Source organism: Oreochromis aureus, linkage group 5 (assembly GCF_013358895.1).
Source record: "Oreochromis aureus strain Israel breed Guangdong linkage group 5, ZZ_aureus, whole genome shotgun sequence".
NCBI lineage: Eukaryota > Metazoa > Chordata > Actinopteri > Cichliformes > Cichlidae > Oreochromis > Oreochromis aureus.
In genome coordinates this window covers 23,990,235-24,006,524 of record NC_052946.1, presented here as the reverse complement: position 1 = coordinate 24,006,524, position 16,290 = coordinate 23,990,235, and the positions used below count along the sequence as shown (strand labels likewise).

At 41.3% G+C, this 16,290-nt stretch overlaps 1 protein-coding gene across 2 annotated transcripts in view; it reads right to left on the bottom strand.

Annotated features, from left to right (window-relative positions):
* Positions 1-16,290, bottom strand: part of foxj3 (forkhead box J3) — an 84,568-nt gene that overhangs the window by 17,709 nt on the left and 50,569 nt on the right. For both annotated transcript variants that reach the window (XM_039612490.1, XM_039612491.1), the window contains exon 3: positions 2,391-2,465. In XM_039612490.1, the coding sequence (XP_039468424.1) occupies positions 2,391-2,465 (75 nt within the window). The remainder of the gene's footprint in view (positions 1-2,390; positions 2,466-16,290) is intronic.

Below are 16,290 nucleotides of genomic sequence, written 5' to 3'. Positions count from 1 at the left end.
TTCATATGACCCCCGATAAAATCTCAATTGTCAAGAGAAAGTGAGATCAGGACCTTTAAAATTACTTCCTTAGCAGAGAGAATAATTGATATTTCTATAAGAAATTCTCTAAACAACAGGAGAGGCCACGGAACAAGCTGTATTGCAAGTATCTATACAATAATGCAGCATACACAATAGCCTGCTCTTGTTAAATTTAGCAAATCTGCCATTTTTGCATAAATTGCTGCTGCGATTGTTAAAATAAAAATCCAGGCTTGGTCTATATTCATCAGGGGTTAAAATTATAACTCTTCATATGAGTGTGAGGCTTTGGGGTCAATTAGTATTTTCCTTTTCGGGGGGGGAGGGATTCACAGCACAATCAGCATAAGATAGAGGCTGCTTTAAAAAAAAAACAAAAAAAACAAAACAAAACAGCAAAACCCTTGTTGTATGCAAAGATGAGAGTCTCTAAACGTAACTGCTCCCTTTAAATGGACAGGTACAGATGTTTCAAAATTAAGTGTCACACAAAGAAAGCCAAGCTCTGTGGTGTTTCTCTTAATTAGGGTGGGAACAACACTTTAAGTTAACCCTCATGGGAGGGGAGTTTTTGCATTTCCCAACACCCACCCCCAGAGACTTGGTAGCAAAAAAGGAAAAAGAATATAAAGAGTCATTAAATTATTCACAAATATACAGCAAAAAAAAAAAAAAAAAAAAGAAAAGAAAGAAAGAAAAAGAAAAAGAAAAAGAAAAAGAAAAAAAAAATGTAGCAAAGCCAAGTGAAGTGTATCCTTGGAGTCTGGGGCAACAACAGAGGAAAGCCACACTACTTCTGCAGCCATAAAACAAAGGCAGCTGTAAAGATTTTTTTCAAGATCCTGATAACACAGGTACACTACCTGTTCTCTTCCCCTCAATGACGCAGCTTATTTTCATACATCACCATAAATTATGTCACCTGCTTCCCCTTTCATATGTAAATACAGGAAAGACAAACAAAGAAAGTACAGCGGCGATTCTTGCAACTCCAGGCCGAGACATAAGACCAATTAAAAGGAAGACTACTAAGAGCAGCCTTCACGGGCTACATTTCTACCTCAGAGGTAGACATGGTGTGTGTGTGTGTGTGTGTGTGTGTGTGTGTGTGTGTGTGTGTGTGTGTGTGTGTGTGTGTGTGTGTGTGTGTGTGTGTGTGTGTGTGCGCACACACACACATATGTACAACAACAACAACTGTCATCTCTTACACCATCTCAGAGACAGACAGAGAGCGACATGACTCTCCTATCTCATCCAACCAGCAGTTCTCATATTCCTGCCACATTACAATATTGATGCAACATATCAAGAGCGGCTAGCGCCCCTTTGAAGTTGTCTTCGGGGGGGAAGGGAGTGAGGAAAATTCCAAATTAAACATTAAGGATGCGAGCATGTTGGCCATGCATTTGGAATGGGATCCATACAGCAATAGATTATTTTGTATTTAGTGGAGCAGCTCCCAGGAGTGTCAATATCAGAGGATTACAGCAAAACATGAAATTAGCATTCAGTCCCCATCCTCTACACAGCTAGGCGTAGCTCTTCATGCGCGCGCGTGTGTGTGTGTGTGTGTGTGTATAATTATTTGCGTGGTTCTTTAAGCATAGGTACCGCACGCTCTGACATTTCCAGGATGATCTAGGTTATACCACATATGGCTACACCTATGCACACCATCACAGTACATTTTGGCCTAAAAGCTCGCTCTTCGTGAACAACAAAGTTTATCAGCAATTGCTTCATATCAGGTTGATGTTGCGAGAGATAGATTGTGAAGAGAAGTAAGTTGAAAGTGCGGGTGGTCCTTTTATGAATAAAATGTCAGATTACCCTGGAATAAATCTTGCAGAAAACAAAAGTGAAAGACAGAGGCCTGATTTTGTTCTTGTTTTTTCTCTCAGTAGGTTCAGCTTCACTTGGAGTAAATACTTGATGGATGGCAGATTCTGGGAATGACCTAACTTGTACCCTGTTATGGCCCCATCTCTACCAGTCTGGCATCTTCTCCTCACCCACATCTGTTGTCTGTGCCAGTCCAAAAAAAGGAAGAAGGAGGAAAAAAAGAAAAGAAAAAACTAGCCTCCCCTTATATTTGAAATGCAGTTCTGTGGGGGTGGGAGGTTCATAATAGATTACGAGCATTCCATGCATTTCCAGACTGTCAAGAGTCCTGGCAGGAATTCAAAGGTAATATTTTTCTGCCAGAGATAGCACGATACACACCAGAAAAATGCTGTAATAGCGTAGTGTAATCTGCGAACTTAGGGTACTTGCTTAAAATTTAAAATATTGCATTTATTTGACTTGCAATTACATGCAACCATAGGTGTCTGCAATTACCAGTTGATGTTTTTAAGTCTCACCTTTCCTGGGTCATCTTTGGAGCGAGGCACTTTGAGAAAACACTTGTTCAATGACAGATTGTGCCGTATTGAGTTCTGTGGGGGGAAGCAGAGAGAGAGAGAGGGAGAGAGAGAAAAGGTGAGGTGAGGTGAGTTAACATATCAAAAATAAAGAAATAAAAAATTCAAATAGAAATCAGATCACATTAAGAAGTATCTAAATGTGAGGAATATCACTTGTAGCGGCAAAAAGCAACTTGTTGTTATGAACCATTTAGGTTTAGTCACCGCTCCTGCTGCTGTTTCAAAGCCATCAGATCTGGCTCACAACCATGTCTGGATTCATGTGCAGGAGATCAAATTTATGTACAAAGCCACCAGGACATCCTATCTTTCATCACTGTCCAACAAACTGCATTATGGTTGCACAACATATCAAATTCCACCGGCGCCAAAAATAGGAGCCAGAAGGAATCCCACACTGGGATGGTTGCTGATAGCGGTGCCTGATATTAATTAATGCTTCAGCGGGCTCCTGTGGGGGCAGGAAATAAATTATGTAGATCATTCTGAAAGTTAACTCATTACAGTGTTACAAGCTACTCCACAGTGGTGAAGAGGGAGGTTCATCCAGCTGCCTGATAGGGGAGGCGAGGTGGGCTGAAGTAGCCACAAGGGCTAGAGAGCGATGCTCCAGGCCTGGGTTAACCACCAGCAGTAAGGCCCTCACATCCAGCTGGAGCCAAACCAGCTGAGGGCTTATAAGAGCCAATGGATGCACACGTTTCTCCACTCCACTTTATGGAGTGGTATTGACAGATGGTCACACTAAAAAGCTGTAGGATTCTCTGATGAGTTTAGTGGATGCAGGAGATAAGCTGAGAGAGGGGCACAGGCAGAGAGAGAGAGTGAAAGACCCCTAAATGCAAAAGATAGGAGCTGCTTGTTCAACACCAAAGGCAATTATACCACAGGAGGGATGATAATGGCAGGCTGGTCGTAATGCTGCCAATCTCGCGCGTTAAATAATCCTGAAATGCCCGTACAATCCAGGAGATTAATGCTTTTTTTTTTTTGTTTCCTCCAAAATAAAATATACATAGGGAAACTGTCAGTAGAGTGAAAATAATTCTGCCCTTGTGTCATCCACAGGCGATGTCCAGACCTAGCCCTTAGGCCAAGAAAAGCTCCTTTACGACTCTGAGCCATGGTCAAACTCTAAACTCTGAGCTGAGCTCTGCTCCCTTTGCACCACCGGCTGGTCCAATATGCCAAGGACCCTGTGGTTAAACATCCCCAAGCCATAGTCAAGGCTCAACACTTTTCTGACCCTACACTAGAGGAATAAATTTCCCACTTAAGTCAGGACAGCAGAGTCAAAGCCCTTACTGTGCCACAGGCTAAAGGAGAACTTTCCAGATTACATCTTGACACTTAAAAAAAAAAACAAGAAATAAGTCATAACTTTAAGTGCTTGTGCTGTAGCACTACACACTGCACTTCAAATTTATGAGGACATACCAATCTTCTGTATTTACAATAAACCTCATTGGACAAATGTGCAGGGTACTCTCTTAACACAACAGTATTATGATCCTCTTCTCTGCTCCACCTCTGGTCATACAGCGTATTCCAAGCAGTCCTGGTTTTACTAAAATATGCCCAAAAGGCTTCTTCCGTGTACCCATACTGCTTTTTCTAAAAACGAGGAAGAAAAAGTCTCACTGACAGTATTTGACTGTAACAAACGGAGCATGAGGATGGTCAGGAGAAAATACGATTGCACTGAAGCTATTCTGACACATATTGTCTTTCGGTTCAATACAGCTGAGACAAATTCAAGATGGTGTTCATCTCTGCGAAGAGAAGAGCAATCCTATAGGACAGTGTGTGAAATATGAGTGAGGGTGGAGTATCACCCAAATACCTGAAGGAAAACTGAAACTCTCGAGACAAAAAGCAACAGTACAGAACACAATGGTAATAAGAGACACACATCATTCACAGGCAGGCTGTCCCACACTTGCACGCAACACTGTTGACCGAAAAATTCAAAACAAGAGACTATCAAGTGTAAAAACTGTTCTCCCTCCCAAAACAGGCACACGAAAAATAATCATCTAAATCATGAACCTCAGAACCCAAAAATACTCACTGCAAAAATATATAAAACAGAGAAATCATGAACTGTATTACAATGGAATCAGAATATTTGACAAATTTATGGTTTATTAAAATCACTCCATGCCAAAATCTTAAATTTACCAATTCACTGCCCAACATTTTTACTACAGGAAATAAAAGAAAATCATTCTGTTGCTCTCACACACCAGAATAAATTAATGAAAACCTCTCAAACCGCAGCATCTTGTGGTCACGCCATTATCAGGTCTTCAAAACTACATGCAGAAGCATTCAGGGTTTCACTGTGATCAGACCCATTATGTGGTCTGAGTGAAATCCAGTTGCATGCTACACAAACGTGCACTGATACGATGCCGGAAAAACTAATCTTACGTATCAGATCTAAAAAGTCACATAGACTTGACCAACTTGCCACGTACGCTGAGCAGCACTGAGAGCGGCCTGATGGCCAGCAGAGGTTTTACTGAATGACTGTTTTACTCTCAGGTGCTCATCGCAGCCCAGCTTGTCTGCTCAGCCTCTCAGCGACAGCACCGTTATAAAGGCCTTGCCCTTTTGGTTGCAATTTGTCGCTTGCCTTTTCATTTTTTCGACTTTGGTCAGGATGAATAAAACAATGCGCATGCATAGTGGATGGTGACAAACACGTAAGAGGTTCCCCACTTAGCCAGCCCATGCCACTTTAAAACCCTGAGACATGTCCAACAGGGGAGAGTGTGAGCCGGGACGTGTGTGATGCAAGCTCTACAATGCCATACACCCTTAAGTACCTAAAACCATTTTTCCTTCACAGCTTCTGTGTTTGCGTGTGTCACTTGATGCCAAGGAGCCAGAAGCAGTCTAACTCGCACAGAAAGCTGGCTCTATCCATTAAGGACCTTCTACTGGGCCTAAATCATTGATACAGTCAAGCGTTCAAAGCCTGCTGTTACATCAGAAGTTTACTTTTTAATGAACTGCTTTAGACACATTTGTCTAAAGCAGAAACCACCAGGCTGCAGGTCATACGCAGGTGAGGGGTATCGGAACAAAAGGGGGGATGTTATAATATTACAACAGCACAAGAAAAAAAGCTAAACAAAAAACACAGAAAAGGCAACAGTCACTGTATTTGACAGATCATAGCTTCTTTGCTAAGGGGAAGAGAGAGTGCGGAGGAAGACAACAGGCTGATGAAAAATTACTGCCAATTACCACTAACTATATAAACAGTATGTCACTGTTTGAGCTGCGGATACCGAGATCTACCATTCAGGTCTTTACTTTTAGACAGTGGGCTACAAGTTGGTATAAAGACATAAGTGGCTCAACAGCAGAGGGAAATAAAGTAGGTGGAAGAGGTCAGAGGGTGTTAACAGTTGTACACAAAGTGAGTCAGACAGAGCTCACTGCAGGGGTCCTGCCCAAGTGCTGCCCAGCATCTACCTGCAGCCTCCACAGAGCACTTCATATCCAACCTCAGTACAAACCTGTGTGTGTGTGTGTGTGTGTGTGTGTGTGTGTGTGTGTGTGTGTGTGTGTGTGTGTGTGTGTGTGTGTGTCCATGCATGTGGGATGCCTCCTACACACCTAAGAAAGAAAGAAAGAAAGAAAGAGGGAAAGAAAAAAAGAAAACCAACACACACACACACACACACACACACAGAGGAACGTGTCTCCTAACAAATGGCGGTGATTTAACACACCAGGACAGCAGTGGAGGCGTAAGCAGCTCCGCCCTCGCTGTCCCCCCTGCTGAGGAGCGCTGCAGCTCAGCAGAAAGGACCGCCAGGGGAAAGTAGGTCAGGCTGACCTCTGCGCTCGGCGTGTCAAACGTTCAAAGTGAGCTAAAGGGACAGGCCATGTCAGAGCCCTGCTCCTCACAGCTGGGGAGGAGGAGCCACCCCGCGCACATGGTCAGGGACCCAAGGGAGCGGACTCGGCATGCTGGGACGGGACAGACATGCGTATGCACACATACCAGTTATGACACAGGGACGAACACAGAGGGAGAGGAAGAGTCACACTGTGCTCCAGCATCAATAAATCGATGCCACTGTATGGGCCTTACTAGTTTCAAACCATCTTTCTATAACTTTAAGCTTTTAGACAAAAAAACAAAAGTGGAGGGGGAGGGAAAAAGGGAAAAATGAATTGTATGTGGGCTCTAACCAACCAACACTCCGCCCATTCTTCTGTTTCCCACAACTAACAACAAAGACATATTAGCCCATTTCTAAGTTTATCCGAAGCATTCCGGAGACCAAGTGAGAGCTGAGATGACCTGGAGGTGCTCTTAAAGTGTTTCGATTAAACTCCATCGGAGAGAAACTTAAATGCTGCTGGATTTGCTGCCTTTGTGATCAAAGTGTTCTCCGTAGCATTGCAGTTTGTGGGAAAATAAGCGGGGGTAAACGTTGTCAGGAGCCAGTGGTTAAACATTACAGTGACCTTCATCACAGTGGCTGCTCATAAAGGCAAACATTCCCAATAAAAAATAAAAAATAATTCCAGAGTTCAATTTACATTTTTACAAAAGAGTAGGTCTTCAGAGAAAAAGTAAAAGCATGCAGTTTCAAGCTGAATGTAAGGAGAGGTTAGTTCAGGTGACACTGCCTACGCATTCCCAGCATCCTTCCAGTTTTAAGTTTATCCCATTTTGTATGAAATCAACATGTCTTTTCACATTAACAATGAAAAAGAAGACAGAATGTACCACAGGGCTTTTAGAGTAGGAAAAAACCAGCCATGTAAAAATACTATTCAGGCCTGTTGCCACATTTAATATCTTGTATGAGGCATCTGTACAGAAGAGGGAGAGGAGAACGACAAATCAGACAAACTAAAGCAAACACCCTTGCAAGTACTATCGCTAGAAAGATGGGACCTCAACCTCTGACTGACCTGTTGCCAAGTCTGAATGACGAACCAATACAAAAGACTTGAGCTATTGCTGAGATAGATGCTTCAGATCTGTTCAGAAATAGAGAAATAAGATCTCTTGGGTGAATGAATTGTAAGAGGGAGGGAAATAACTGGTCATTGAGTGGATGAGTGAGTAAAACAAATGGAAAGAAGAGACTTAAAGATAGACCATATAGCTGAGCACATGTTGGTGTACAGCTGAATGAACCAGAGCTTTTGCTGAAAAGAGGGGCCGATGTCATACTAGACAGCAACAAAACGGCACAATTCAATAACTGTGTATGTAATATTCAATGTGGATGTCCATCTGAACAATAAAGCATTTATTTCTTCTTTCTTCAAGCATTTGCTACATGACCAAAATCCTGATGTCTGCACTCAATACCACGGTCAGTAAAACGACTGACAAAATAAAAAACTCAAATTCAGCTGAAAATGAAAAGGAATTAAAAATACATGATATTTAAAAAAAATAATAATGAAATAATAGAAAATTCATCAACAATTGCAAAACATATTAGAACCCGAGTTTCCAACAAAGAGAACAAAATGAGTACTGAAATTATTTGCCAACCAATAAAAAACATACTGAAAAAAAAATATTGTTTTTAATGATAAAAAGGAAGATTTCTCAAATCGGTTGCTAGCATTGCAAAATATATGGTAACCTGACTCTTTTTATTTTTAGTTAATTAAAGCAATATAAGAAGTTAGAAATATATTGTAATATAATATAATATAATATAATATAATATAATATAATATAATGTAACATAATGTAATGAGCATTCTCATCATTTGCAAACACGTAGTGAAAGAAAACAAACCAAATAATCAGCATGTTTATTGATAATTAACCTAAACCCAGTTTATCGCTGCAATAAATACCATTGTGTTACATAAAGGGTGTGTAACCTGCTGCTCTGGAGCCACATGTGGTTTTTTTCTCCCCCACCTCCACCGGCTCCCTGTGACATCCATTTAAAAAAATAAATAGTGAATATGTCAATGAACAATGGTGTACTTTTTTTAGCACCCTCCTTTTTTTTTTTATTATCATTACTTCAAGTAATTATTTACATTCTCCAGCTGTAAAAATATGTAGCCTATAGACTGACTTTTTTTTGTAATGTTTCATCCACTTTTCTGAACCTCAGTGTCAGTGTTTAGCAAGAATGCATGCATAGAAATGCTGCAACTTGCCTTAAGTATGGAGTTCATGTTCAAAAAAAGAAAAAATATGGAGTAAAACAGAGAAATAAAGAACAGTGCATTCACTGCCAATGCTTCCTGGTATTCTCGATGTGTAATCAGACTTTTGCAAAAATTAAATTAATACTGTCCATCCCACACTTTTACTACTTTAAAGCTATTAAGGTTAATATCTGTTTCATTTATTATCAAGTACAGATTGCACTTGCTGGGCTACTTTTAATTTGATTCATTTTCACAAACGCAGGCAAGACTGATAGTGACCTGCATAGCTTTATATCGGTTTCAAAGTAGGCCTGTACATGCCAATTTTAGTGACCCTATTGATTTTCTTCCTCCACTTCACAGTTGTTCTTTTTTGTAGTAAACATAACATAAAAAGGCAAACTATTTTCATTGTTTTACAATATTCTAAATGAAAAAACAGAACATTATAAACTAGCTGTGGTTAAACAGACCGTGTCACTTCCATCCTAAGGCTGAAATGTGAAATAATTTTTTTTCCTGGTCAAAAATTGCTCAAAACTGGCTCTACTGATGTTGCTTACACCTATATAAAACAAATATCACAACACAATAACATTTCACATTGTAGTACTACTAGTGTTGTAGCAATTTCCAAGCAGAAGATCCCCGTTCGATCCCAGGAGGAAACAAAACCATTTGCGGTCACAACAGGAAGCGCGTAAAAATCTACCAAATCAACTACGCAGAGCTACCTGCTGCGATGCCCCTTGTGACAAGGTAAGGCCCAAAAGTAGCTTTTATTATATAAACTTTGAATTCTATTTGAGTCAAATAACCTAATATGCATAGTATTTTTCAAAAATACAATATGCATGCATTTAAGATATGCTGTGGCAGATTTTTTTACTAGTACTACTACAACATGAGGACTGTGAATGGGAAGGAAGGAAAAAAGAAAGAAAATGGGTGACAATAAGGAGCAGTAAGAAGTGATAGCACAGCTCAAAAAGAACGAAATGGGAAGTGAATCTGTACAGAAACAGTAACACACACACACACACCATCATGTACGCACACAGGTAGATTACTGTATTTTTAGGCCTTTGTTATTTCATATGGACCCTGTGACATGCCCACCAACACAGAACATACTCCTCAGCCTCAGGGATCTGCACGGAGGCCACGAATGTAGCACCTTCGCTGTCTATTTGTAGTGGGTGTGGGAAGGCATGTGGGATGCCACAGCATTTGCTCAGCTAGGCACTGCTAAAAAAATGCTTAAAAAAAAACATCCTCGGACACACAGGTAGAAGAAGGTAGGTTCGTCCAGGTGCACCAGATGAATCAGCTAGCTCCAGTAGGAGAGCTGTAGCCTTGAGGATGTTGAAACAAGGTTCTTGTGATTGATTTGATGAAAATCTGCTATGTGATGACAAAGGAGGATGCTGTACTCTTCACTTTCAGCGTTCTGAACATTAAAACCACCACCCCCCTCCTGTTTTACCCCAGACCCTCAAAGAAGTGAGACAAACATTTGCTTTGCTAGCGGCTGTGAAGTTGAGTCTTTGGCTTCAGTGACACAAGTATTTTCATTAAGCACCTATTACAGACACATCTAATTCGATTTCGCTCTACCTAAAGCCTTGCTGAGTACAGTGACCCCTCCCTCGCTGACACTATACTGTCAGACTCAAGAAAACTGCCAACACAAGCCGCCCAACACACTGCGAAGCTCTCTTACATCTACCACAGCTACCGAGAGACCTAAAGCCCACACTCAAATACCAATGAAGTCAACTATAACGATTTTCAACTCATTTTTTAAAAAACCATCTTCAAAGGCATTTGATCTGCCTCCCTTGGCATCTAGTAGTAATGTGTTGGCATGCTGGGCTTTAAATCCCTTAGTCTCTGATCTTTACTCACTTGTATGTACTTTTAATAAAACATGAAGAGTGTGCTTGCTTGCCACAGAAAAAATACATGCCAAGGTGAAATCTGTCATAAATATAATAACCTGTTATATAGTCGTAGGAGATCGTTGTAAGTCTATGTCCATAACGCAGAGGAAAGAAAAAAAAAAACAAAAGAAAAAGGCACACAAGAACAATCTAAATGATGACTAAGTTTTGCTATCTATACTCAGGTCATCTAGTGTGGCACACTGAGGTATTATAGTAATTAAAACTCAACAGCCACTTCTGCAAAATGAGATGACACTATGGGGAAATTGTATTTTTCTCCCTCCCCTCCATAACAGTGAGCATTTGGCTAAATTAAACTCATTTTTCATTGGCAGACTCATATAATGAGGGCAATACATGCAAGAAAGAAATTAGCTTGATAAGCAATTACACGTGTGGACTCAAAAAGGACATGCTATCGCGAGTGGTGAGAACAATGACAGCCAAGGGGAGAGAGAGTAAAAAACAAAAAGTCCTTCACAAGATTTTGTTACAAAGAGATGCTTGGACTTTAGCTGGATTTGAAACACAATTAATGAATCTAACAATAAAAACAAAGGAAGAGGGGTAGAAAAAAAAGTGAAGGCTGTCAAAGTCCAGCTACAATGACAGGGAGTCAACAGAGATGACAGCACAGGTCACTGGTCTGCATCAGCCTCCACAGGTATAGTTTCCAGTGGCTAGCTCCATACATTCAACCTGCAGGCAGGTTAAACAGCATAGACAGAAGAGGCTACGGGTGCTGCGTTCTTCATCATCAGAGAGATGAGCGAGCGAGCACGCCTATCTACAACAACATTAGCCTGTGCCAGGCCACACTGGACCCAGCTGTCTGCATATTAACCACACATTAACCAAAGAAATGAGCACACAGAAGAAGCAGAGCTTTAGCCTACCTGCTTATTCTGATAGCTTGGCTTCATCTACAACACCAAGGAAGCAAAAGCAATCCAACTTTATCTGCCAAGTAATTTTGCTGAGGGTAATCCAAGGATACTGCATCCTATAGAGCTCAGACAATAGGCTGAGCCAACACAAAACCCCCATAGTTCTCCAGTGGCATATAAGAAGTTTATGAATGCTGCACCAAGGATGTTCCCTTTTCAACAGACGCAGAGGGGTTAGAGACCAAAAGCTCCAATATAAATGTTCTGAACTCAATCTCACTCAGGCACTTGCACCCACATTCCCTTTTCTGACTCTGTATGTGTGTGTGTTTGTTCCCTTTAAGGCTAACCTTGGAATGGACCTACAGAAATTAAAGGGAAAAAAAAACTTCTGCATTATTTTCTAGGTGCACTCGAGGTTACAGGCCTGGCTTGAATGCTGCGTTTGAAATTCGAGCATTCCCCTTATAAATTGGGAGGCGGTCACTGCAGATTTGAAAAGCTGTGGGGGAAATTTTCACTTAATGCAACACTGAATGGCAGGTCACACTACAACAAAAGCCCTGAGCCACTCATATGAGGCCTATTTGATCACAGTCCCTCAGAGAGCTATCTGTCTTTGTCTCACTTTCTTTTTTCCTGCCGATATTTGTGCCTCTCCTGCTCTGTCTCTCTCTCTCACCTCTTTCTCTTTCCGTCTCTCTCTCTAGCATGCTCAAAACCAAACCGCACACTATGAAAACGCTTTGCACAACCTCTAGTGTTGCTGCACTTGCCACACTACTGCAGGGTGCAGAAATGTAGCATGATTCCATTAAGTGGATTATTTGAGAACATCTCTGACCTTCGACAGGGTTGTCATTGGCAATGAACCAGGAAGAATTATGAAAAAATGATGATGGTCTGACCTCTTTGGAAATTGGCAGGACTGAGTGATAGTAAACAGAGTTCAGCAGCAAACCAGTCGACACAACACAGAGGCTCGAAAAAGAAAGTTTGAGACATGACAAGAGTAAAAGCGTGCCAAGAAAATAAAGGTTATGCAAAAATATCTACAGAAAGGAATCAGGAGCCTGGACTGTCTAAGAGGCAATCAAATGGGTTCATTAGTTTTATGGCACTGTCACTGTACCTTGGATAAAAATATTATTAAAGTGATAAAAAAAATTTAATAAAAGAATGGTATTAGACATGCTCTAACATGGTGTACTTCTTTTGTATTTTATTACAGTGATCAATGAGAAATCGAATAAAAACGATGACCACTCTGGTTAACCGAGGCTTAAATCTGATAAATATTCTAATCTTTTAATTTTAAATAAGTAATGCACATCTGAAAAAAAATCAGACCAATTAAATGCAGCTTATATTTGAGTATTATAGGTATTTTACTTTAATTCTTACAACGACCCATTCAAATGTGAAATTATATTTAATAGTATTTCCTTTACAGCTGTCCAAGTATGCTTACTGCTTAAAGGTTACAACTGATAATTAAAGATAAAGATATTAGATAAATCTAATCCCAGTCTCTGCTCTAGCAGGTAACAGATGACAGTTTGATTTTCTTACCAAGGCAATTTCGTGAATTTAAATTATAAAAAATTAAAATAAGAGTGAGAAGACGTCGGGAAGTTTTAGTGAAGGGTCATTTTAAAAATCACTGTTACCATCTGGCTCAAACCTCGTCTGTCTACTGACTCTCACACACTTTATGTCTGAAGTCATCACAAATTATGCCTAGCCTTAAGGAAACAAAAATAATTGACAGATTCCCAAATAAAGAAAAAGATGTAACGCATAACTGTAAGCGTGGTCACTCGAGACAAAAATGGGAAACTGGTACAGTACAGCCTGACAGTATCAGCAAAGACAGCCGCCTTGCTCGCTGCTGTAAATTGAGTGTAGTTTTCTGAGCGACAATGGCTCGCGGTTTTCTCCTGTGCTACACAGGGCGCTCTCCCCCCCACTCTCTTCCTCCTCCACTGCAGAGGCAGCACAAGGCCATGAAAGATTGGAGGCAAAGTGACGTCCTCCGGTTTATCCTCCCTGAAAGCCTTCGCATGCTCTCAGTTCCACATGAGGGATCTGATGAAAGCCGTTTGTCAGTACGCCACTTAATTATCAGCCAGAAGAGGAGCCTCTGATGCTATCCTCTGACAATGGCTCACAGCAGCCTGCTGACTACAGTGCCCACTAACAATGAAGAACTGACTGCAGCTACTAATGGTGACGGGGTAGTGCCAACTGTCCTCTTAAGAGTTAGACAAATTAAGTAACAGCACAGAAAGCCTTTTCTGCGCCGTTACTTCAGTGCATATTATTTTCTTCACAGGCCGATGTAGAAAGCAGCAGATTTTTCCCATCTGCAAATATAGGCTGCAAAATGCAATGCTTGGAAGATAAAATGCAAAACAGAAGTCCTACTTAAAAACACATCATATCATGCTGAGGGAAAAAAAACAAGACATTTTGACCTTTTATTGTTCCTGCATGTCTACACAAACATTATACAGCTTATGCAGCTGCTCAATATGCAAGTTTCCATCAGACTACAAAATAAAGTCTCTTAACTGTAGTCATATTCTTTGACTTGCCAACAAAAAGGGACTTGAAGCACTGCTAATTCAAATGCAGCCATCCAGTGACTTATGGTACAGTTAAAAAAGCATGCAATGAAGAAAATGGGTGGTGCAGTGGTTAACGCCATTGCCTCACAACCAGAAGGTTCCTGATGTGGAGTGTGCATGTTCTCCCTGGGCCTTTATTACACACTGATACTGAAGTGTGTGATTGTCTGTCTGCTTTTGTTGGCCCTGTGATAGACTTGTGACCTGCTCAGGGTGTCCCCTGCACCTCATCCTATGACAGCTCTGATCTCAAGTTGGATAAGCAGTAAGGAAACTGCTTAAGAACTTATTCAACGTGAGCATGTTTGATGACTCCATTAGTTTGGTATTGTAGTGTTTACATGCCAAGTGGCTAGGCCGTTTATTTCATCCTCCACTGCTTCATTTTCTTTTACGGTATGTCACGCAACTTAATCTTACTTTTGCTTAAATTGTCCTCAAGTATTTGACTACACTTGTACTGTTGTGCAGCAGCCTTCAGGCCAAGTACCATTCACTGTCATCCATGTGATGTGATTCTTAGGTTGTTTTTTTGGGGGCGGTTTTATTAGCAGACTACATTGCAGTACACGTTCATAACAGACACAGGGTGACGACTCTGTGTAACCTTGGACTCTCACCATAGTAACCTATTAGCATGGATGAAATCCGCAAAGGAATGGCAAAAAGCAAGCCTCATTTTAAATGGCCATTCTCGCTAACAAACTCTAGGAGGGGGGGGAAGAAGAAAAAAGGCCTAAGAAAAGCCTTTTCTCTGCAATATGTATCAGATTTGATTTCCTTCTGAAAGGGAATCACAGACCCACCCTACAGTCCATTAGCCAAGTTAATGCAGAGCTGCCAGACTTGCTGACCCATTAATAATACATTGCAGTGGTCAAAAGAGGCCAGACACCTCCGTGCACCCCTTCATCCCTCTACACGGCCACATTAATGGACTAATTCAGATGCAATTAACTGGTGGGGAGAGGCTGTGGCCTTGCGGCTGGTGGAGCACAAGCTGAAGGGCTTAGAGCCAGGGCTTGGATTATAATCACTGTGAGCACACACATGAACACACACATTTACAAAACAATTTTGAAAGGAGCCAGCACAATTAGCAGTAAAAAAAAAAAAAAAAAAAAAAAAAAAAAAAGAGTGTATAGCTTTTCCAGTTGAATATCCAAAGTGAAGCCACCCGTTTTATATAGGACGATCCGATCGTAATACAGAAATATTTTGGCCACACCAGCAGGGCTTATATTCTGCGAGGTCCTTCCCTATAGCAAATCTGCATGAGACGATAAAGCGTGAATTGCTTACGCCGCCCTGTGTTGTGACTTCGTTTCACTGCTTTCCTTTGTATGTTTGCCCATTACAGCAAGTTTCATTCAATAACGCGGCTGCGGAAACTTGCTCTTTCAGATGTGACGTTGACAAATGAGCAATTACAGGAGCGATATTCACGTGTCCCATTTGTGGCCGGCATGACCCGCGATTAGCCTTGCTGATACTGAATGGTAGATGCAAGAGCTGTGCCTGTCAATACAGGCGCCTGTGAAGGCGGCACGGCTCATTCTGGCATGTCATCCATCACCGGTTCCACTCGGCTGCCACAGCTGTGTCACTGTCCCCCTCTCGCAGACCGCTGACCCGACTGAGGACGCACCAGCAGGATGATCAAATATCGCTGCGGGATAAGAGACAGCCATCCAGCTTCACTGACAAGGCAGAGGACAAAAAACTCCACCTTTTCTATACATTCTATGTGCCACAGTGACATCTTTATCAATAAACAGCTGTTAATACCAGACAGCAGAGACGCGTAAAGACACGTGGCTGCTTCTCTTTCATTCTACAAAAGCAGGAACTGTGAAGAGCAGAGTGAAGCCATTAGCTGCAGGAGACTGGCACAGAAGGTGACAAGGGTTAAATAATTGCCAAAGAAGACAGAGGGTGGATGAAAACAAATATGAAACGGAGCAACACTGGCCAGACGTATTCCCATGATAATTGCTTGCCATGGCGATTTTATCAACATGCCAATCATCTACTCTTTTAAAATTCCTATCAGATGTGAATGACCTACAGTCTGGGTGTAAGACAGTGCAGCTGAGCTCCCAGTAGCTCTAAATGGATGTTCAGTGGAGGGCTTACCTCAGTCAGGCTACAGACCTTTGACCATATCAGCAGTCTCAGGTTGCTTTAGACTTTTTAAAAGGTTCCTTCTCCA